The sequence below is a fragment of the Cygnus olor genome, chromosome 6, assembly GCF_009769625.2.
Source record: "Cygnus olor isolate bCygOlo1 chromosome 6, bCygOlo1.pri.v2, whole genome shotgun sequence".
NCBI classification, from domain to species: Eukaryota; Metazoa; Chordata; class Aves; order Anseriformes; family Anatidae; genus Cygnus; species Cygnus olor.
The window spans coordinates 3,984,663-4,005,995 of NC_049174.1; the positions used below are offsets into that span (position 1 = coordinate 3,984,663).

General features: G+C 42.2%; 2 protein-coding genes and 1 long non-coding RNA gene across 10 annotated transcripts in view; 1 reads left to right on the forward strand and 2 right to left on the reverse strand.

Moving 5' to 3' along the window:
- Nucleotides 1–49: 49 nt before the first annotated feature.
- NEMP2 (nuclear envelope integral membrane protein 2) lies at nucleotides 50–14,883 on the forward strand. 3 transcript variants are annotated; one of them, XM_040562233.1, is made up of 9 exons: nucleotides 50–276; nucleotides 2,663–2,778; nucleotides 4,420–4,648; nucleotides 4,833–4,905; nucleotides 5,898–5,991; nucleotides 6,514–6,628; nucleotides 7,259–7,484; nucleotides 9,565–9,741; nucleotides 11,409–11,784. In XM_040562233.1, the coding sequence occupies exons 1-9, from the start codon at nucleotides 183–185 to the stop codon at nucleotides 11,449–11,451; spliced, it is 1,167 nt and encodes a 388-aa protein (XP_040418167.1). In that variant the 5' UTR covers nucleotides 50–182; the 3' UTR covers nucleotides 11,452–11,784. The 3 variants fall into 3 exon arrangements, with proteins under 3 accessions (XP_040418167.1, XP_040418168.1, XP_040418166.1); XM_040562234.1 differs by lacking the exon at nucleotides 11,409–11,784 and adding an exon at nucleotides 10,095–10,732; XM_040562232.1 differs by lacking the exon at nucleotides 11,409–11,784 and adding an exon at nucleotides 11,837–14,883 and having other exon boundaries at nucleotides 140–276.
- On the reverse strand, nucleotides 7,445–9,549 carry LOC121072562. The gene is made up of 2 exons (XR_005821313.1): nucleotides 8,296–9,549; nucleotides 7,445–7,539 (listed from the first exon to the last, which is right to left on the reverse strand). It is a non-coding gene; the product is annotated as an uncharacterized LOC121072562 (long non-coding RNA).
- Nucleotides 14,884–17,122: 2,239 nt separating the features above from the next.
- Nucleotides 17,123–21,333, reverse strand: part of MFSD6 (major facilitator superfamily domain containing 6) — a 42,362-nt gene continuing 38,151 nt past the window's right edge. For 5 of the 6 annotated variants that reach the window (XM_040562228.1, XM_040562227.1, XM_040562229.1 and 2 more), the window contains 2 exons: nucleotides 20,230–20,510; nucleotides 17,123–17,954 (listed from right to left, as the gene is read on the reverse strand). In XM_040562228.1, the coding sequence (XP_040418162.1) occupies nucleotides 17,778–17,954; nucleotides 20,230–20,510 (458 nt within the window). In that variant the 3' untranslated portion in view covers nucleotides 17,123–17,777. Of the gene's footprint in view, nucleotides 17,955–18,176; nucleotides 18,196–20,229; nucleotides 20,511–21,333 lie in introns of all 6 variants that reach the window. The other variant, XM_040562231.1, reaches the window with a different exon arrangement.

Consider the following 21,333-nt stretch of genomic DNA (forward strand, 5'->3'; position numbering starts at 1 on the left):
TCTGGGGGTTCAGCCACTAACCCCGACCCGCAGCCTTCCCCCTCCGCCCCGCTTTCTGTCCAAACCGCCCCCGGCTCCTCCAAGCACAAAGCCCCAAGCTCCTGAGGAGCGCAAGGGCCGGCCCCGACGGCGGCAGGGCCGGGCCGGGCCGGGCCCCTCAGAGGCGGAGCCGCAGCCACCGCATGGGCCCGGCGCGGCCTCCCCGGGCCCGGCCGGGGCCGGGGCCGGGGCCGCTGCTGGTGGTGCTGGCGGTGCTGGCCGGGGCGGCGGCGGCAGGTACTCGGTTCCCCTCAGGCCTCCGGGGGGTTGCGGGGCCGGGCAGGGCCGGGCCATACCGGGCAGGGCGGTGCAGGACATGGCGGGGCGGCGCAGGCCTGGCGGCGAGGCCGGGTGTGGGGAGCTCCGAGGGAGGGGTGGTGAAGGCGGCTGGCAGGCTCTGGGGGGGTTGGGGCAGGGCGTGTCTTTGTTAAAGGGGGCAGGGGGCAGCAGGGGGTGGCTGTGGGTTGGGGGAGCAGTGCAGAGCTCTGGGGGCTGCTGCCCCGCTCGCATCCAGGGTCTCCGGCCTCCCGCGCGGTGCTGGCTGCTGCTCCTAACCCGAAAAAGTGGGGGCTGGCCCCCTGCCTGCCCTCGCTGTGGGCAGCTAAAGTCCTTCTGTAGCTACAGCCACCTGCTCAGGTGCCTCTTTCTTTCTGGAAATGGATCGTTTCGCTCTGTGGAGCTGATATCACGTCTGAAGCAAAAGCTTTTTCTCAAGAAAAGGCATGTAAGTGCCTTAAAGTTAAGGGAGGCGAGAACACTTGCTAGTATTGTATATTGAGGACATAAACTGTCCATCCACAGGAGAATTAATTCCTAACAATTAAATTCAAATGCAGCAGCTTCTACAGAGGTCCCTGCTCCCTTCTCCTGGACTAGGGGCACTGGATGTTTTTTGTTTCATGTGCCAACACCTACCCTAGCCATTCGTTTTGGCCCCCACCTGGACTGTCCCTCTCCCATCCCTCCTTTTCTTGTAGGCTTTTCTGATATCCTTTGTGGCTGCTGCTTGTCCAGCCCGCCACCGGCGTGGACCACAGCAGTGACAGAAGCACAATGGCTCTGTCTTCACCAGCGTGCACAGGAGCACAGTGGCTTGCCCTGGGCAGAAAACCCTCTTGGTAATAAATACACCTTGCAGGAAAGGCATCTGTGCTCCAGGCTGTGTTTTGGTTCTGCTAGGGCATTACTGTTTCCTGCCACTGAACCTATCTCACTTCTAGCCCTGGGATAACGCCCAGCCCCACCTGTTAGCTGCCTTAGTCAGTTGCACTTCTGGGAGACAAGTTAATCCTTTTGCAGCTTCCTCTGATGACCTTTATGGAAAGGCAATGCCTGTCAAGAGTGACAGTCAGCCCTTGTCTGAAGTGCTGTGCTCTCTTCCGTTGGACTTGGTAAGGATTAAAATTAATCAGATGGTTAGTATTTCACAACAAAAACGCCCAAATTGAAATTTCAAGCCAGCATACTTTAGTAGGATCATCTGTGGACACATTCTAATTGTGGAATGGCTTAATAAACTTAGATAAGAACATGCACACAGGTATTTTTGATTGCTTTAATTAAATTGTTTAAAAAATAATTTAGGCTAGGTTTAGCTTCCTTACAGAGACAAGGCAGGTTTTAACCTGCAAAGAGTATTTCCTTGTCCAGATTGAGTCTGTTTTGGACACGTTCATATTGCTGTTCTGAGTGTGTGAGTGTTTTAGCAGTTATTACTGAGCTTGGCTTAGACCTAGATTTTCTATTCAGCGAGCCAGATGATTCCCTCTGTTCTGATCTGTATTAATTTCCTTTATTCTGCTCTTTAATTATGTTCCTGGAACACTGCAGCAAGGCACTGTAGGGCATATTTTACACATCTATATAGATAGGAATGTACATTGTTCTTGAAGGTTTGCTCCATAAATCTTTCAGGTGCATTTCTGCTGAAAGGTGCAATCTAATTGTGAGGATCGTAGGGGGTCACCAACATCTCAGGAGAGTTATACCAGTACGCATCCATGTTTTGAGACTTCTGGCAAGCTGTCAGTGCAGTTGTCATGCTAACATGTAGTGGCTGGACTGTGTCAGGGAAAATGATGCTAAAGGTACAAATTAAGAAGAGGAGTTATGTTATTTAACATTCGAACTATTTCAGAGGGAGATGGGTGCGATTTCTGTAGTCAGCAGCAATGTCATGTGCTAAATGACTATTTAATATGTGAGCCTGTTTACCTGCTCAGACTCCCACAGTTGCATTCACCATTGGTATAAGCGCCGACTACAGTGGAGTTACGCCCACTCATGCCAGCAGGGAATTTGGCCCAGAGGCCCGATTCCTGTGCCATCAAAACGTGGATAGAGATGCCAAGCTTTTACTGACTGCATTTTTTAAAAAAATCTCACCCTAGATTAATTTTTTCTCCCCCAAGGTGTTACTGTTTATTTTAGAGCCTGAATTACTTGATGAGAAGTGTCATTTGATTTTTTTGTCTAAATCAAATTGAATGTGCTACCCTGCAGCATAGTTTTTACGTTCAATTATCTGCAAATTGCTTGTGATTCCCTCAGCATATACCAAAAAAGGGAGGAAAATTACACATTTGTCTTAGATACATATTTAAAGTTAACTTTCCCTCCCCAGGTGAAAACTGTAGCCTCTTGAAAGAAGGGGATGTCATCCAGAAACGGGATGAAAACTGCTATTGTTACGTGCAAAACAGAACCCTGCACTTACAGTACATTTGGTCAGCTATAGAGGTAAGAGTCCCTTACCTCATCCAGATACACCCTACACTTCACAAGAACTTCTCCCAGCTGAGTATAAGACCAGCTGGCAGGATCAGGTAGGAGCATGATAAAAATACAGCATTGGGATCCTTCCGTCTGTATGCGGTGAAGCTTGCTGTCCCTTTATTAAAAGGATGTCAACCAGGTTTATAGTGTTACAACAGGATGCCAAACAAACATTAACTTAGTGTCGCATCTTATTTTGATGCGCATCTTTCCTACTGATTGACCGCTGTTAACCCCAGCAAGAAATGTTTTGCATCACGACACCTTTATACAGCTTCTAAATTTGAGGATAAACCACAGTTCTGTGAACCACTTGCTTGTAGCATCCCTCTTCTATCCCTAATGTGAAGATTGAATTGTTGTCTACAAGAACCATAAGAAATTAGACTTGCTTTTCAGGAGGGGAATGAGGAAGAGTACGAGCATCCCCAGTATAAGAACTAAAGATGTATCAGATTGTTACCCTGAAAATTAGAAATATACTGCTACTGCTGTTTTTTCATTTGACACAGAGGGTCATCTTAAAAGAAACATGTTTATTGATCAGCAATACAATATCAAAATCTCATAACACTGGAAGCAGTAACAGGGTAAGGAACAAGCTGAGTATCTGATTCTTTTTTTTTCCTGGGAATAATGTTGCTGGTCAAGGGAAGTAAATAGTTTTGCTCTGTGTTGGAGAAATTGGCTCTCAGATATGGAAGTGAAACACCTCTTTGTCCGTTCCCAGGACTTTTTCCCTTGGGAACGTGCTGCAGATATTTTTATGAATGGTAGCAGGCTTCAGGTGGTAAAGCCCTCCAACAGCAACACAAGCTTTCCTGGAGGAAGTGCTTAAAAGCAGGAAGTCAAGATTTTTCCCAAAACAAATTGCTTGCTGATGTGTTGACTCTTCCCCAGTAGAAGTCTGGTTTATTTGTGGCATTGCTTTTTTTATGTTTTTTTTTTGTTGTTGTCTAATATGCCCAGATCAAGAGCTCACAATGAAACATAACGTTCAGCAAGATCACCCCATCTCAGAAGATGGACATCTTTTACACTATGGTGGGGGAGTGTGCTAGGAACTAGCAAGAAACACCAAAATAAGCAACAGGAATGTGCTATATTTAAATTTCTGGTTATGATGCCTTTTGTTTTCCCTCTCTCTCATCTGTCCCTAACATAAATATTGCATTATTATCTACAAGAAAAGCAAGTACTATTTCTTATGGTTAAAGAGGGGAATGAGAAGGAGTATGGATATCCACAAAAGAAACAGCAGTCAGTCAAATACTGCAAGTTTTGTTAGAAATTTGTGTGGGGGCAAGTTTCATGGTAAAACCAAACCCCCAGAGCCTGTGGATGGACTGAGGCCCTTCAATAGACCTTTGGTGACCTGGATTTCTCTGAAGCATGCTGTAAGGCCCAAACAACTAATATTTGCATACAATTAATAACCAATATTAAACAACTTAAAATTCCAGTAACATTATGTTCTCTAGGTTTCTGTGGTAAGCCTCATTAGCACATGTATGGCATAGATGCTGTGTGTGTCAGAAAAAGCAGCGACAGAAAAAAAAATGATTGAGCTATTCCTCTATGTATTTTGTTATTGTTTGATTTTAGGTAAAAATCAACAGCACAGAAACATTCAGGTTTGTGCCTACTTCAGAAAAAAGCAACTGTCGTAACTCAGAAACTGTTTTTGAGTTTGCTGCATGTGCTGTTCAAATCTTCTGGCAACCAGAGACATCTACAGAAACCTTCCTAAAAATAAAACAATATGGAGAGGATATTTGCTTCAAAATACAGCCCCTCAGGAAAGAACTGTACATCGTGAGTGTGAAACGAGAAAGTAAGTAAGAAAGCTTTCAGTTCAGATTACAGATAGATTGGTATTGTACAGTACAGTGTACATGAATGTACCATCTCTTTTTAAGAAGCTTGGCACTTTTCTGCTGATCTTTTGTATATAACCAATGCTTTAGATTGTATAACTCTAAAGTCCATTTCTATTTGTCTTTTTTCCCCCTTTTTAGTGCTAGATGGAAAGCTCTTGTTTTTGTTTGTAGCTGGAATTTTTCTGTTCCATTTTGCAAACAGTCTGAGCAGGTGAGTACTAGCTGCTGCGTTTTGACCTTCTCTCCCAAAGTCTGTGCATCTTTGGTGTGTTTTACTAAGCTGGAGATGCGATTGTCTGGGAAAGTGAAATAAGGAAACTGGACATACATTTAAACATATATTAAAAGTAATGATACTTCATACCGTTTGTGCCTGGACAGACTGTTACATATCTAGGAGGACTTGTCAGGTAGCTGCATCCTGGCATCTTGCACTGGGCAACACCAGGACAATCCTCAGCAAGCAAGTGTGGATTCAGAAAAATCCTCTCTCCCTTTTGTGGACCAGGGAGATTGGCTGAATGCTAAAGAATGTCGCATGCATCAAAAATGATGCCTTCCTGCAGGCAGAAATGCTTAGGATGAGGTCATCCGGGGCCTGGTCTGCCTCCACCTTCTTGCCAACCCTTCCTCATTGTTCTTTTGATGCATGTCTTGCATAGCTCATAAGGGAGGATACTTACTGTTAGAGCAAAACACTTGGCCCATGACTTCAAAGCAAAATGAGTCACAAATTAATTGTCAGGAGGCACCTTTAAAACAAGCAGAGCAGCAGTATTTTCTTTTTTAACTAAATTATATTTTTTAAATCAGATTTTTACCAATGCGTAAGCTTAGAAAAACTTGCTTTTTCCTTTTAAATAAAAAAACACTCTTCTTACAGTACAGAACCACACTGCTACATACGAGAAAATAAAGTGACTAGCAAGTCAATAAAACCAGAAAGCGTGAGTGTTTAAAAAATAATTTAAAAACCTTCTAGCATGTAACAATTCCAGTGCATTGTATAGCATTTGTTGGATTTTTTTTTGGCATGAATTTAAAATCTAAACCAGGCCTGTTAACCATGTAACTACCACTTCTGACTTACAGCTGCATTAAGTCCTTCCTGAAGATTACTGCTATCTTTACAAATGTTGGCATTTTTAACCAATTACAACTTAGAAAATACTTCTCACAGTGTCCTCTCTTGTTCTTTTACAGGAATACCAAGTTCTTTTACCTTTCTGGAGTAATACTGGGTGTTCTTGCTCTGCTAGTCTTTGTCCTGTTGACGCTTAAAAGATTTATTCCAAGGGTAAATCTACATTTGCAAAAACAAAATAATAATAATAATCATAATAATAATAATATAGGAAGTCAAGAGTCCAAGGCCAGATTCTGACCTTGCTCTGTTTTTGTAGCCAGGTAACTCCCCTGAAATGGGTACAGGAGTCAAGTGAATATAATTAAGTCAGAATCAAGTTCTAATTAGCTGCTTCTAACAGGAGATTGTTGATGTAGGAGAAAAGTTTATTCCGAAACCTAAATTATTTTTATTGGACTGGAGCTAAGCTTAGTTTTAAGAATATGAATCTCTGTAAATCAGAATGTAATTTTAGTGGCAACTGGGATGGATTCTCCCCCATTCACCAGAGAATTTATCACAAGGCAGATGTGAACTGGCACAAGTGCAGTGGAAGTCCGACACCGATCAGAAACCCTGAAGGACTACCAAATAGCACATCTGTTTTTGCCTGTGAATTCACTTGCACACAACGGTCCTGATTATGACCGAGATTTCTGTATTTTCCCTACTTATTTTTTTGTAAATTTTCAGCACAGTACCTTCTGGATATTAATGAGTGGCTGCTGGATGTCCTCTCTCTATGTTATTTTCTGTTTCAAAGAAAATATGGAGTGGTTATGGTCCGAACACAGGATATACTTGTTGGGTAAGAAAATTAAACTAAAATCCGCAGTACATTTTTTGATAATTTAGTGGTTAGATGAATACCCATCCGTTAAAAAAAAAAAAAAGTCAAGCAGCTCATTTATGGATTACTTTTTTCTCCTGAGCCAAAGATGATGTAATATTCCAAAGGTTCCTAATGTACTCAGTGAGCATTTACTCACATCGTATCATTAAATAAAGAGTTTGGTATAGTGGGCCAGTAACAGCTGTAACAGCAGATTTTGCCTGCATTATTTTTTCACTGATTTGTCATCACGTACACTTTCCCCGTGACAGGGAACGGGCAGCTATGATGGTTTTTATTTTGCTGAATCTGGGAACGGGACGCACAAACTGCTAACTGCAGGGGTTGGCAAATCTGTTGATCTGGCACCTGCCTCAAGGTTCTTGCACTGCAGCTCCTACAGCATTACCCAATGGCTCTTCATAGATCACCCTGTGAACTACTAAAACACAGAGCTCATAAAATTCAATGCAAGTACCTGTAAGACAGCACAAGAAACAGCAGGTTGTACTACAGAGAAGTTGCAAGCTTTGTCAACCAACCTAGTACAGTTTATACGAGTAGTTTTCATCTTTTTCTCCATGTCATTCTTTCCTGTTTCCACAGGGTATTTTCTGGCTGTTGGAACGAGTAGCTTTGCCACGTGCTATCAGCATGGACCGCTTACCAGTGAACTGAGCATAACCTTGTTCACGTGGACGCTGCAATTAACAGCCTTTGTCTTGATTTACTGCGGTGTCACCATACCCCAAGTTGCATATGCAATAATAGCAGTCAGCCTCTGCTCAAAAGGCCTGTGCTATCCCCTTGGTGCTGCTTGTCACATAGGCAGGTTTGTATGTATTTGGGATTGTCCGGGTCCCTTTACCAGCAGGAAACATTAGAGGCTAATAATGGGAAAAAAAAACAAACAAAACACTGGTGAATTTCTATTGCTAGTTTTTGTTTTTCTTTTAACCAAATATAAAGCTACAATAGGAAAAGTTTAAATCCCTAAGACACAGGAATTTAATTACTTTCCCTTTGGCAGTTATAAACATGAATTTTGTTTTATGGACAAATGTGACGGTGCTCTTAAGTACAAATGTGGCACCTTCTAGTCTGCAGCATATGGCAATCAAAACATTTCTGTTTGGTTAATTGGTTAGAGTGCGGCAATATCACCTTGGTATCACTTGCTGTGAGACAATCTGCAGGTAATTTGTATTGAATCTCACATGATAAAGTGAACTATCACCTAGGAAGTGTATGTTAAAAACTGACTGTTCTGTGTAGGCCAGATGGCTCTCAATGTCAGTGTAGAGTTCAGAGACTAAAAACCCATTTTCACCAAAATAAGGGTTCCCACTGATTTTAATATTCTAAGGTTATCACCATAGATGTACGGCTGCCCTTAGTACATGCAAGCAATCAATTATTACTGGGGGGACACTCTCCCTCCCATATTTGCAGTGCCCCCTTTATGTTGTGGCATTTGGAATTGGAACTGCTTTCACAATGTAGATCTTAGTTTGCTAAGTATTTTGTTAGCAATATGGGAAGAACAGATTTGCTCATCCTTGAATGTAAAGCATTTTTTATCACAGATGTAACACTCAATTGAAGATTCTAAAAAGCCCTCACAATTTACAGCTGCTTGTTACCTTCAGCAATGACATCCAGATCAAAACTCTTTAGTGCGGCCTGTTCCATAGCTGTGGACTGCTGCTGAACCTCAAAGAACCAGGAAGAGGCCAAGGCTAGAACCAACATAACCAAAAGAATAAGAAACAATTTCTTTTTTAGTCTTTGACGCATTGTTTAGTTTTCTGAAGAACATATTGCTTTGCTCCTCTGCTCCTTTTAGATGTTCCACTGTGGACCGTGTTGAAGCTTTATTATTTTAGGTAGAATTTTTCATTTGTCAAAGACTGATTTGCCAGCAGCAGCTGAGAAGCACCAACAGTTTCAACAGTAACGCAGTATCAGTACTTACCTGACAGAAGCAGGATCAACTTGCTCTGAAATCAGTAAGATTTGACTAGGAGTTCACAGAAGTCAGAGTTAAGAGCAGCACATATAGCAAAATTAAGAATCTTGCATTAAGATCAATATGGATTCCACCGAGCCAGCAAGACCTTTGCTGTTTGACCTGGATGAGGGCTGTAATTCATTCTTGCTTTTCAGGGAAATAAGGAGGAAAGCTGAACACTGCTGGTTGGAGCAGGTGTTTTTATACAGAGCTGAAAGTTTTATGGGCATGCAGCCCTTGCTTATCTTAACTCATCACAACATTTAAATTGAAAGCAGTCGACAGAAGGGAACAGAACATGGCACACTTTCTAATTGATATCTAATTATATTATACATCGCTACGCAGCAGCTAAAAAAACATCAGATTGTAAACATTTTGGCCTCAGACTACTCAGTTTTGTAATTTAAAGCAAGATTTAAGAGAAGCGATCTAGTAAACAACACGAACAACTCATAACAGACTTAGAGCATTGCTTATCTTTAAATTTACATATGCAACTGGGTTTTGATTCAGCCCATGTCTCTGCGTAGACACATTTTGCATATTTCACCTAAAAATGGCTGAGCAAGTAGACATCTATTTAATTCTGAGATTACAGTCCGTGCATACACAGTAAGGACCTGATCCAAAGCTCTTCTGAAGCAGCATTCTCCGGAAGGCTGGATAAGACCTAGAGAAAGCAGCTTGCAAACATGAAACCTGTTGTCTTAAAATTTTCATTTTAATGCAAGTATGTAGCTTTTCCTCATACGAGGATAAACAGAGAGTCATTAAGATTGGAAAAGACCTCCCAGGTCATGATTAATGCATGTTAATAGCAGCCAGTAGAGAAAAACGATGGGCCATAATTACGTGCTAGAAGACTTCAGAAACATTAATTGATTTCATTTTATTTTAGAAAAATGAAGAACCGCTTGCAATCAAAAAAGTTAGTGTTTAGATGGCTTACTGAAGAAGAATACCGAGAACAAGGTGAAGCAGAAACTATCAGAGCTCTGGAGGAGCTACGCTCACTCTGCAGGAACCCTGACTTCCCATCATGGCTAGCAGTATCCAAACTCCAGTCCCCACATCGGTAAGAAAATTCGGCTTTACCCCCTGAGTAATCCCACTAAAGATCACAGCCCATGTCTCAAGGATATTACTTGCTGGTGGTATTAAGCCCCATTGATTCCTCTCTGACCATAGATTACTCTGGGATTTCGCGGAGTTTCACAGTTAATTCATGGTATTGACAGCTTTCCCCAAAGCTTCCAGGCTACCTACAGTGCCTCTGCAAGTTCCTACACAGTGACCCAGATCACTGTCTAACCAGTGAAATGCCCTTTTTATCAGCTTTTACAGCGGTACACTTTTATACGGTGGAAAATTGGGACAGGTTGAAGTATATTGCTCAAATATTTGCTGCATTAAGCTCTCTGACTGCAGGTCTGCACAGCCAAGGAAACCTACTACTTGAAGTAGGAGTATCATAGAATATCTAAGACTGAATACAGAGAAAATACCAGTATCTGCACCTAAGTAGTATAGCACGTAGTGGAGCTACTCCAGATACAGCTTAAGAGACAAACACATGTTGTGAAGGGAAGAGCCAGTAAACGCAGCCAGAAAATCTTGCAGGATATAGAATTAACCATAATCACCACGTATTTCCTTCAAAATCAAACACTTGAAGATGTTAGGAGCACGGTTTCACCTAGTAGCCTGCTACAAAGGCTTGGCCCTTGCCACAGAACCAAATGTCACAATTTCAAGGGAGTCCCAGTCAGCTGGGAATTTAACCACTAAAAAAAAAGTTAAAACTAATTTCAGAACCTTCATCTTTCTTGGACGGGCATAGAGACAGCCTCTCTGCCAGGTTTACATTTAGATATAGATTTACTGTTAAACTGTTATTTTCTAAGAGACTTGCATTCTGTAGCATGATTTGAAGATACAAAAAATGAAAACTCGCTACAGTACTCTAAAAAAAATATCACCAAATGCACAGGACAAGCAAATGAGGCACATGTATTTTCTAGCCCTCATTTAGTTAATATTCTTACAAGTTGTTCACTAGAAAAATACAAAAATAAAAAGAACTAGAAGTTTGATTTGAAATTGAGTATCCCTTTAAGCTGCCACTAAAAGATGGCTCAGCACAAGGCAAACCTCTAAAACAGAGGCAGTCCAACTCTGTTCCCCATGTAGACTAACAGTGCTTCCAAGAGGAGCGAGGTGACACCATTCATCTCACAGAAATGTTAAGTCTAAATGTAAATTATTGATCAGTTTACCAGAATTGCAGAGTGTAGCTGCAGCTCCTTTTTCTTACTTTTCTCTGATGCTGTCGACACTTACCCAGGTGTCAGAACTGCCGTCTGTTTCCGTGCGCTTGCCAGAAGCCTCCAGCTCTGCTGTTCTGTATCTTCAGTGTAGTTGTCCACTGAAAGTAAGATGTGCGGCGAACTGAAATGTAGGAACAGTGTTAAGTTCACGCTTTGTTCAGCCAAACCTCCACTTTGGTGTTGGCTTGGAGCAGCTGCAGAATTCCCAGCCTGCAGCTCAAAGTTCACCAAAAGCAGGAATTCTTTGGCAACTGCAGGCAAGCTTAGTTTCAGCTTGCCTGGAACACGCATGCAGCACCATAAGTAAGGTGATAGCACAGGAATGTGGGAGTGCTAAGTTCTCACCAGTTTTCCCTTCATTAGCAATGTCAACTTACCTGAAATTCTAACAGCCTTTGTCTCAACTGTTCCACAGCTTTAATTTATTTTTAGAAGCTAAAATACCACCTATCCAGTGATACAAATGCTTACTCTGGGTTACCCCACAAGCACTGTCAAGATGAGAAAACGAAGTCAGGTCTTGCTTAGTCACAAGATGGTACAGATGCCCTCTAGAAGGGCAAAAGTTACTTATATAGGGAAGACTGAAAACAGAAAGGACAATGAGGCAGAAGAACAAATCTTCAGAGTCGTTGCCATCTGTTGCTTTTTACTCTCTGTTGTGCTTGACTCGGTAGCTCCTGCTACAACTTCCCCTGACCAGCACAGCCTATAGGCAAGTCCTCACAACATCTCTGCTTAATTGGCAGCATCTCCTGCATTTACAATGTGTGTGTATACATACATACAAATATATAAAAATACATAAAACCTTCCCAGCTGATCCCTTCAAAAATCTGGCAGGTTTGCAGGTTTTGTTCTGGGATCTCCCCACGTCTCAGCTGCAGAAACAAAGGCGCATGATAAGGAATACGGCTTTGGGAGCTTCTTCCTGGAAGAGCAGCTCTTTGACACAAGGGTGGAATCTGAGCAGGATGAGACAGAAAACTCCACCCATGAAGAAGATGATGTGGATGAAGATGAAATACGTGAACAGATTTCATTTCCATATGCTACTGAGTTGCTCTGAGTTTTGGAAAACACCATAACAAGGGAGAAAGGGAAAATGTATTTGTCCCAGAAGGGAAGACTGCAGACTAAGAACTCATACCTGGTGATTTCTTGTGGATGCTGGGGGACGAACATTTCTGAAAGACTATTTCCTGTATCACTGATGTTGCCTGATTAGAGCAGCAGAAGGAAACCATCAAGAGGATCTCATACTATTGGTACTTTAACTGGGAAAGGAAATGTTGCTTCTTTTCAAAGCAAGTACCAGCAGCACGCTGTCCCATGGTGATGCCTTGCTTTGCCAAGGATACTACCTCTAGTAAACACAGCATCTTTTTTAGCCCCATTCATTGTCAAGTCCTCTGTGCTGAGCACTTGAGGAAAGAAAGCCATTATTAGTGCTCTACTTTTATTAAGTACCCTACATGGTAGCAAATTTAATAATGCTGTTAATTTGCTGATAAACTATTTTTATTGCTCATCTTTTCAGTGCTAAAGATCCAGAGCTGAGCAAGGTTTGTTTGCTCTTCTGGCTCAGCTTGTCTCTTAGCTTCATTTTGCATCCTCCACTTGTTTTAAGTTCCTCTCACTCTTCAAAACCCTGCCTGAGCTTTCGCTGCTCTGCTTACATCATTCTGTTCGTGGTCTCCCTGCTCTAGTTGTGCTGTATGTTGTTCTTTCCATGCCTGTTCCTTCACACTCTCTTCCCTCTTCCACAGGTCCCTCCGCTGATCCTTTCTTCAGTCCTCTGCTTCTCCCTCTGACCACTGCAGGTGATTTAGGAGATTTCCCTCCCCAGACGTATTTTACTATTGCTTTCCATTACATCCTCCCCTTAGCTCAGAAGGGTACTGCCCTCTGCTCAGCCCTTTGAACAGCCTAGAAAAGGCAATAGACAGCAAGGCCATTTGATCTGCTTGGAGGAACTGCTGTCAGCTGAGCTGCAGCACAGCCATGTAAGGGGGAATACAGATGACCCACACATGGCTCCACTGTGTTCAGTAATTAACTAATTCAATACCAAGCAGAAAAGTAATTCCTGGCAAAACAAGGAGAAAGGGATACCTGGCTCCTACCTCCTTGTGCATCCTTCTTTTTGGACTTACACACGAGGTGTATGGGGAGGAAAAGCGAAGAATGGGGAGAGAAGGTTAAGACAGTGAAATGTCTTTCAGCCAATGTACTACACAGTACGAGATTAGGGGATCTATCACATCTCCGAAGTTCATCCACCTGCAGAGGTCATTTTCTCCTTTTGTTTTAACGACTATCCCTATATTCCTCCGTCCTCACCTTGTTTTCCTTTACTGCCTCCAAACTGCAGAGAACGCAAGACCATCACTTCTCCCACCACCTGATTTTAGAAATCCACCAGGAACTGCCTGTGGTGGGGAGAAGTTTGCTCTCCAGAGCGAGATTTCAGACCAGACTCTATTTGCTTTCAAGGGGATCTCTTTTCTTTGTAATGTGCCTGGTGCCACAATATGACCTCACCGGTGGTTCCCCATTGCCCATCTCTGGACAAGGGTGAAAATCCACTACCTCTAACTAAAAAGTGCTAAAAAGTGCTGCCGTACCGCATTGCAGGAGCTCCTCCGTATAGAATGTGACTCAGATCCTGTGCCTGAAAATATCACTTAGGCAGTCCTTCCTCAGTTATATCATTAAGAGGTTGCTTCATTTCAGACAGAATGCTTCCATTGTACACTAAAGAGATAACTAACACCTTTTTGTGCCATATATTTATAAATACACAAATGCACAATCTATAGCATATTTAAGGGAGAGAAACCCTGTCAAGCAGGTGCTCCAAAATACATTCACTTGTAAGTCCACAGTATTAAAAAATAGACAGGCCGCTAGTTTAAGAGTTACCTGTAAGAGAGGCTGCTACTACCAAGTCCACAGTTAAGTTACCACCCAGACTCAAATGTCAGGCTTGGCCAGGTAGGTTCTGTCACTAGGATGAAGTTGTTTTCTGTAAGAAGTAATTGAAAGTGTACTTTTTAATTGGCTACAAATTCCCATCCATGCAACTTGAGGCCAAGCAGCAGAATCAGATTTATCATAAACCCACAATTTTTCTGGATTTCCTCTTTCTACTGAGGCAGTGATTATCCTTTCATAAGTATAAAATATATATTTATATACGATAGCCAGATAATATATTAAGGTAACATTTTACCTATGTGATATATTAAATGCAAAAATAGGCTGTGTCATTTTTCAGATACTTTCCCTTTTGCTAAATCATTAAGAACAATACCAGACAAACCTATTCCAACAGGGAGGAAAAAAACAAACACCTTACAGTTTATAAAGTTCATCATTTGCCAGGGATAGGTAAATACTATCCAAAGTAGAGCACGAAACTACTAAGCACATGCAGAACAGAAGTGCAGCAACATGCCAGAAAGATGACTACTTTAGTGGATAGCTGACGCTGACCTTAAAAATCCTCCCAAGCCTGTTCCAACACTGGAAGCATTTCATCATCAACAAAACCTACCAGAATCAACTGCTGTCATTTGAGCCCTTTGCCAACAGCGAGTTTACCTGCACAGTGTCCTGTGATGTATGGAATTACATAGGTTAACTGGAACACTACTGGCAAGTGGTGTCCAGAGCTCAAGCAGAAAGCCTGAGAACAGAATCTTGATGTCAATCCACTGCCTTAACTATCACAGCAGCCTTTCTTCCGTAACAAAGAATGAATTACATTTATCTTCCGTTTCATTGTTAATTAAAAAACAAATTTCATATTTATTTTGTATTGTACGCTATACTTGATATACTGTATTGTACTTTCAGGGTTTTTAAATAAAAGTATTTTTCAGCTATGTGGTTCTCCTTCCTTAAGCACTTACTCTCTCCAGAACTGCAGGACCTAAAACAGGGAGGAGCCACACAGAAGGGTGTGTGTATATCCTGAAGTTTCCTCCATTGCTGCAGATTTAAACTGTGCGTTAGCTGTGGTTGCTTCAAAACCTTGAACACATCTCCCCGTAGGAGTCTGCCTCTTCCATCTCTCCATTCACGACAGACCCAAACTGCAACAAAGACCAATCCATAAGATGACAAGCGAGGTCCGAAGGTTAGACACGTAGGAACAACAAAGCAGAACTGCCCCTGATGTCTCTCCCTGTCACAACGTTTGTGTGCATACAAGCTAAACAGCTGAAATAATAAAAAATGAAGTTCCCTACATCTAAAAATAAATAAATAAATTCCAGGCAAATGCACCACTGTAGAGAACAGGTGCATTACTGCAAATACGTGCAGTTTATCAGAAACAGAAATCAGAAATATTTCCATGCAAGCTGGCGTGACCTGCCCTTAAGAGCCTTCACCTCAAACTGCTAGGCGACCAACGTAATCCACTTTTGACTTTCACTCCTGATGTCCTGCCCACTTCCGTATCATGCTGTTTGTGATGCACACCGGTGTGCATTCCTTACATTCTCCTCACCCCATAGAAGGAGCTTTGTGCCCACAGCTTGATTTTATCACGGAACAGATTTTAACACTGCACAAGATAGTAGCTGCCAGGTTCCAGATTCACTGTCCTCCGGGGAGTGAACCTAGCAGGAGGTTAATTAGCAACGGATTGTTTCTCAGTTCTGGTGGTTATGCTCAGTGCTGGCACCGTAATATGAACACATGTAATAAAAGTTCAGATTGATACTATTAAATACATTATGGATAATTTATATTTCTTACCACAGTTTTTACAGTTTCACAAATATCAAAACCCAGGTGTACATGTCCATTTTGCAACATAGAATGACTATACAATTCCAAAAAGAGCAGGCATTTCAAATAAACAATTCCAAGTGTAAACACAGTGTACAAGCTCTTCACCTCACAATCCAGGTGCTACGCAGTAAAAGCTGAGGTAACACCGTACAGCATGAACTCAACAAATGGTTGGTTTGTCTCAAGATGGTTTGTAGCATCCTTCCGTCCTGTCACCTGATCAGTCCTTCAGTTCTCCCCCAAGTTATACAAACATACAATAAATACATTTCTGATTTTAAAGGACACTTCGACAAGTCATGAGGATTTACGTGAGTACAGTACATTTAAGTTCAAGTGCAAAAAAAGTAATCAGTGGCTAGTCATCGATGTTTCTCTTCATTTTCTATGGTGTTGGTCCCAGGCACCGCCAGAACACGGTTTGTTCTAAAAGCACAGCTAAAGCACAGCCACAGGAGACCCCTTCAGCCAAACTAACTGGATGTCAAAGCGGGTGAAGCTGCGTACCCTTCTCCTGCTCAGCTGCTGCCATCATCCTCTCCCCTTCCCCTGTGCTCCTGCTAATCTTGCCCCCGCATCATCGCAGGGGCCGTGCAGCCCAACAGCACGCACCTTCCCGGGGGGAAGGCTGACACATCACACGCATCTGACTCCAAGGAGGGCTGAGCAATACTCACTCAAGTCCTGCAGAAGCTAAGTGCTCAAAATCTCCCAGGAACAAGCTGTTGGGATGAGTAAATGAGCCATAACACTATCCTGACTATAACCCCCCTGGACTCTTCCTCAAGCCCAAGGATCTCCTTCCAGCAGCAATTTTCACTACGCACCAGCAAGTGAGCTGGCTGCAGTCAATATTGAAAAGCATGACAAAACAACACAAAGTTTTCCAGTGTCTTGACATTGGGCAAAGTTAATTTCCAAAACATACTGCATTCTAGTTACGTATGTCTCCTCCTGAGAATCCCTCATTCGACTTGATTTCTGCGCCAACAACTTTGCCCCTGAAATTGTAATCATTACGATTTTTAGGTGACTCCCCCTCCCCCCCCCCCTTCCCCAGGCACTTAAAGCTTGCTGTTTTCTTAATAAATAACCACAGTAACTACACTGCATTAAATAAACCGCTGTATAGATGATGAAATAAGAACAAAAAAAAAACAGTGTGTCCATTGAAAACCTTGATCAATCTCAGGTTGTGCAATCTTGATCAAAGATAGTGGTCTCAATACAACATCAAACCTAAAATTACCCAAACACACACAACATATGCGCAGCTGAAGGGCTGCAAGCACAGAGGCTTCACAAGCCTTCCTCCAGCTTTTCTGTTTCACTAAAATGTCATTTCAAAAATCTTTGCTTTGCAGAACTAAACCTTTATCTCAAACAAGATAACATAGCTTCAAAAAACATATTCTCTGAATATGTTTTACTCATTCCATCACCGTAATATGAAGATATGCTTGCTAAAGCTACTCTGTATCTGAGAAATCTTTAGAGAGACAGGTTCATGCTGTTCCTATATTTACTGGATCCAATATTTTTAATAGACTATGCAGGGAAACTCAGTTTCTCTCCTAAAAAGTCTTTCATTTTGTCTCAGAAACAAATTCAAAGGAAAAAAAAAAAAAGCTGATAGAGTCAGACACTCTGGCCTCAGCGAGTAAAGAGCGAACTCCCCTTTTTCTACAGATTGCAAAGAAATCTCATAGCGCTTGACTAAGCTTTAGCAAAGCAGCCAAGAGTTCTTCCTACAGTTAGATCCGGCCACATCACTTCCCTCAAGCATTCCAAACTTTTGGCTTCCCTGCTTGTGTTGCTCTGTGTAGTCCTACGAATATTGTTCATATAGTTAAAAGCTTGCACTGCACCACGTTATGATCATTAAGATGAAGGAAGTCCTACTTTTGAGCTCCTACTCCAGCGTTCCCCAGGTGAGAAGCAGAATTCCATGCACTGGTGTGGATAAGATGAGCGCATCTCAGGGCCCTGCGGCGGCAGGCTGAGCGTCGTGGTCCAACGCAACGCGGCCGCCGTCTGCCTGGGAATCGGGTGTTGCTGTCGGTGTCGAACTATTTCTGGGCTGCCCAGAATCTGGCACATTTTGTGGTTGTCTTGCTGAGCTGGCTGATGAAGTACTGCAATTCTCATTGATTTTCTAAAGAGAGGGGAAAGCATTGCATGCAAAGAAGTAAGTATGTGCACTCACAAACACCATCCCCAGTGGATATCCCCCCCCCGATGCATTCAGGCACTTCTGGAAACTCACAAAGCGCTCGCTCTGAAAGCCCGCAACGTAACAAACCAAACTTAAAGAAGCAAAGCAAAAGTAGAGCATTTAAATCCAGAGGACACTGATAGCAAGCAGACGGTTGCTTACCTTCCATCTCTTTTCCTAACTGCACTTCCCCAAGAAGCATGCAAAAAACAAACTCGTTGTGTTTCAAGGGAAAAAAGCAATTAACTGGATTTCAGTGTTCAGACAAGACCATTACTTTGACCAAACAATTCTCTAAATTTTTTTTCAAGCTCCTTACATATGGCTTGCCTAAATAGTTCCTTCCCTCCCCCAGATACTGCTCCGACTTTCTCAATGGCAGAACATCCAGGCTATTCAAACAGGCCTTATGAGGAGCTTGAAAGCAAAATTAAACACCAGTTACAATCCCCAGGATCAAAATAACACTGATAAATTTCATATTAGAAGACAAGCTATCTATGAATGTTTGTTTTGCACTGAAGAATAGAGAATATGGCATGTACACCACTTTGCTTGGAGGATTAAAGAGCAGTAACAAAAATTGATCCAAAATCCTACAGAAAGGAGGAATAATTTTTGTCACTAGTCCCATTTTCTGCACACTAACTCTCCTTCCAAGTGATTTATTGAACAAACTTAAGAGATTTCCACAGCCTTTTTCTAGTTTCACTACTTTACTATCACCAGCTTACAATAAGGGATCGTGTGAAAATAACAGCAGCAATATTTTGGGGATGGCTAGTCCATTTGGGGAAGTGAGACAGAGATAACAAGTAGATTTGGGCGACCACGGAAGATGAACAAAATAATACAATAGGTGCATTGAATGTTGGCACAATCAACAAGAACTACTATTGTATCAGCACAGCACTTTTATAGGATGCAAAGAATAATGAAGAGATCATGTTCTACAGAGCTACCAGTGAGCTCCAAGAGGCATGAAAGCCTGTTTGGCTGCTTCGCAATTCTCTGTGGAGTGGCTGGGTCGTGTCCAGCAGTGTCAGACAAATCCCTTTCAGACACCACACAAGTGCAAAACTTTCCTTTCCTGCAATGCCCATTGCATGTGTTCTCTGCTGCCGCTCTCCTCTGACTTTTACACTTTTACTTTGTACAAACCCAAGACCCCTGAGGACATTTAGCAGTGGGAAACAGCGGCTTGTCTGGACAGATTACTTGGATGTCAGACATTTAGTGATACCTTTGGTGTCACTAAAACACAAACAGAAAAACCCAACTCTCTCCTTGACTTGGGGAAGTTCAAAACACCCTAACCAACCAAACTAAAGCAAACGTGCCTGTAAATGCGTCTGCAATAATAAAGACAAGTAAGAAAAGCAGGAGAGAGCTGACCTGGTGAAATTCCTACACGCTCTGCTGAGTCACTGTACCATCCAAAATTGTCCATTTCTAAAGACAGGAGTTGTGGAAAAAGCATTTCTGTGTTTACTCCTACTGGGTGTGTAAGAGAGAACCTCACCCACTCCTTCCAAAGTGGTAAACGCAGTGGTTTTAAGCTTACCCATGCTGTTCTAAAACCTGCACTGACAATTTTCCTACTTTCCTTAAGCAGCATGCTTCAGCTCCATTCCAGGAGGTATAACCAAAGCATAAGATCCAAATCCACCCAACCTTTGATGAGACTATTAAAAGGTATTTTGGGGTGAGACTGGATGGAAAGGAAATGGTGTAAAATTGTGGTAGTTGTCTGGAATACCTATTTCCACTACAATGTGGACATATGACAGCATCACCCGAGGAACCAAAACTAAGAAGAAATCATTTTACACTGTCTTAAGTAGCTCTGCATCTTCATGTTCAATTATCATCTTGTAAATTTTGCCAAACACTCAACCCGCACATTCCAACTGACATGAAAACAAACCCATACTCATGGGAACTCAGGTATATCTGAGCCTGTAGAACAGAGTCTTGCTCCACGTCTCCCTCTCCTCCTATCTTCAGGAAGATGACACATGTGAAAATAGTTACTCCTGCTGCAGTACACAGACAGCAACTCTATTTCATACAGTACTTCAACTATTGTTTCACAACTCCACATTTGCTACAAGTTGACAGAGAATACTTACCAGGTATGAACACATTTACTCAGCTGTAACAGTTTGCTAGCAACCAACAGTACGTAAGAACTTCCTGTGCATCAGAAGATTACCTGCAAAGGCTGATTCTCAGGTATTGGATGCGTTTTGGAGAGCTTAACCATCTCTTTTATCTGGTAGACAGCATAGGCTAAGGTGACCCAAGGAGAAGAGCTGATGCCCCAGGCAGGCTTGTTCACATCCTCTTGTTCTTCTTGGTGTTTAGTTTTCTTTAGAGGCAGCCTGGGCTCAGTCCGAGGCATGACATCTTCTGATTGCTGTTGTACAAGGTCAATGGTCGCTATGGGAACAGGACTGGAAGGCACTGGGATCCTTTCCGCCAGCATCGTCTTTTCTGAAGTTTAAAACAAAGTCATCACCAGCAAAAGCCAACAAGCTTAAAAAAACGTGAGGCAGACAATGAACACAAAGTGATTCTTGCTATCTTAACGTGCTTATCGCTGCGCTGAAAGCAGAACAGAGGCGCAGACTGCCAGGAGCAAGACATGCCACAATCTCGTTAGGGAGACGTGATGTGGATGCTGCCCTTACAAGCAAGGCTGTTCTGCAGCTGCAGTGAAGTGCAAGAGGGGGCTCCATAAGCACGAGGGGCTAAGAAGTATGAAGCAGCCCGTTTGTCCCCTGCCAGCTATCAGAAATATGCATTTTCAATGTTACATGGAAATTTAAAAGATATAAGGTCCCAACAGACCTTTACATCTAAGGTCTTCTGATAACCTGAAAGAATTTTCTCAACTTTCTTAAAATACCACCCATAAAATGTCTATAATGACCCTACACTGTGTGCCTTACAAACCTGAATAGCTAGAGTTTTATATACAAAACGTAATTAAACAGACTGTTAGAAACTGTTGGATATTTTAGTAGCTGCATGTTGTCTATGAGTCTGTAAGTAACACATAGTGTAGATTTTGAGAAAATATTTTGTCCAAGCATTTTATTGACTAAAAAGATCTTTTTCAAAATTATAATCATATTTTGTTTACAGACTTTTAGATAGTACTCAGTATTTTAAGCTATGGCTGGATGTCCTCTCGTAGAAGAAGAAATGAAGAGGGTAATCCTGCACACACTTAACCACACGCTTTGCTTTACTCATCCAACTGGTATTGTTGAAAGCAACCTAATTACTGCCATGCTTAAAATTAAGATGCACA

Coding starts and splice junctions, on each gene's coding strand:
- NEMP2 (XM_040562232.1), top strand. CDS start 183: ATGGGCCCGGCGCGGCCTCCCCGGGCCCGGCCGGGGCCGGGGCCGGGG. Junction 4,906..5,897: donor TTTGCAAACAGTCTGAGCAG/GTGAGTACTAGC, acceptor GTTCTTTTACAG/GAATACCAAGTTCTTTTACC. Junction 6,629..7,258: donor ACACAGGATATACTTGTTGG/GTAAGAAAATTA, acceptor CTGTTTCCACAG/GGTATTTTCTGGCTGTTGGA.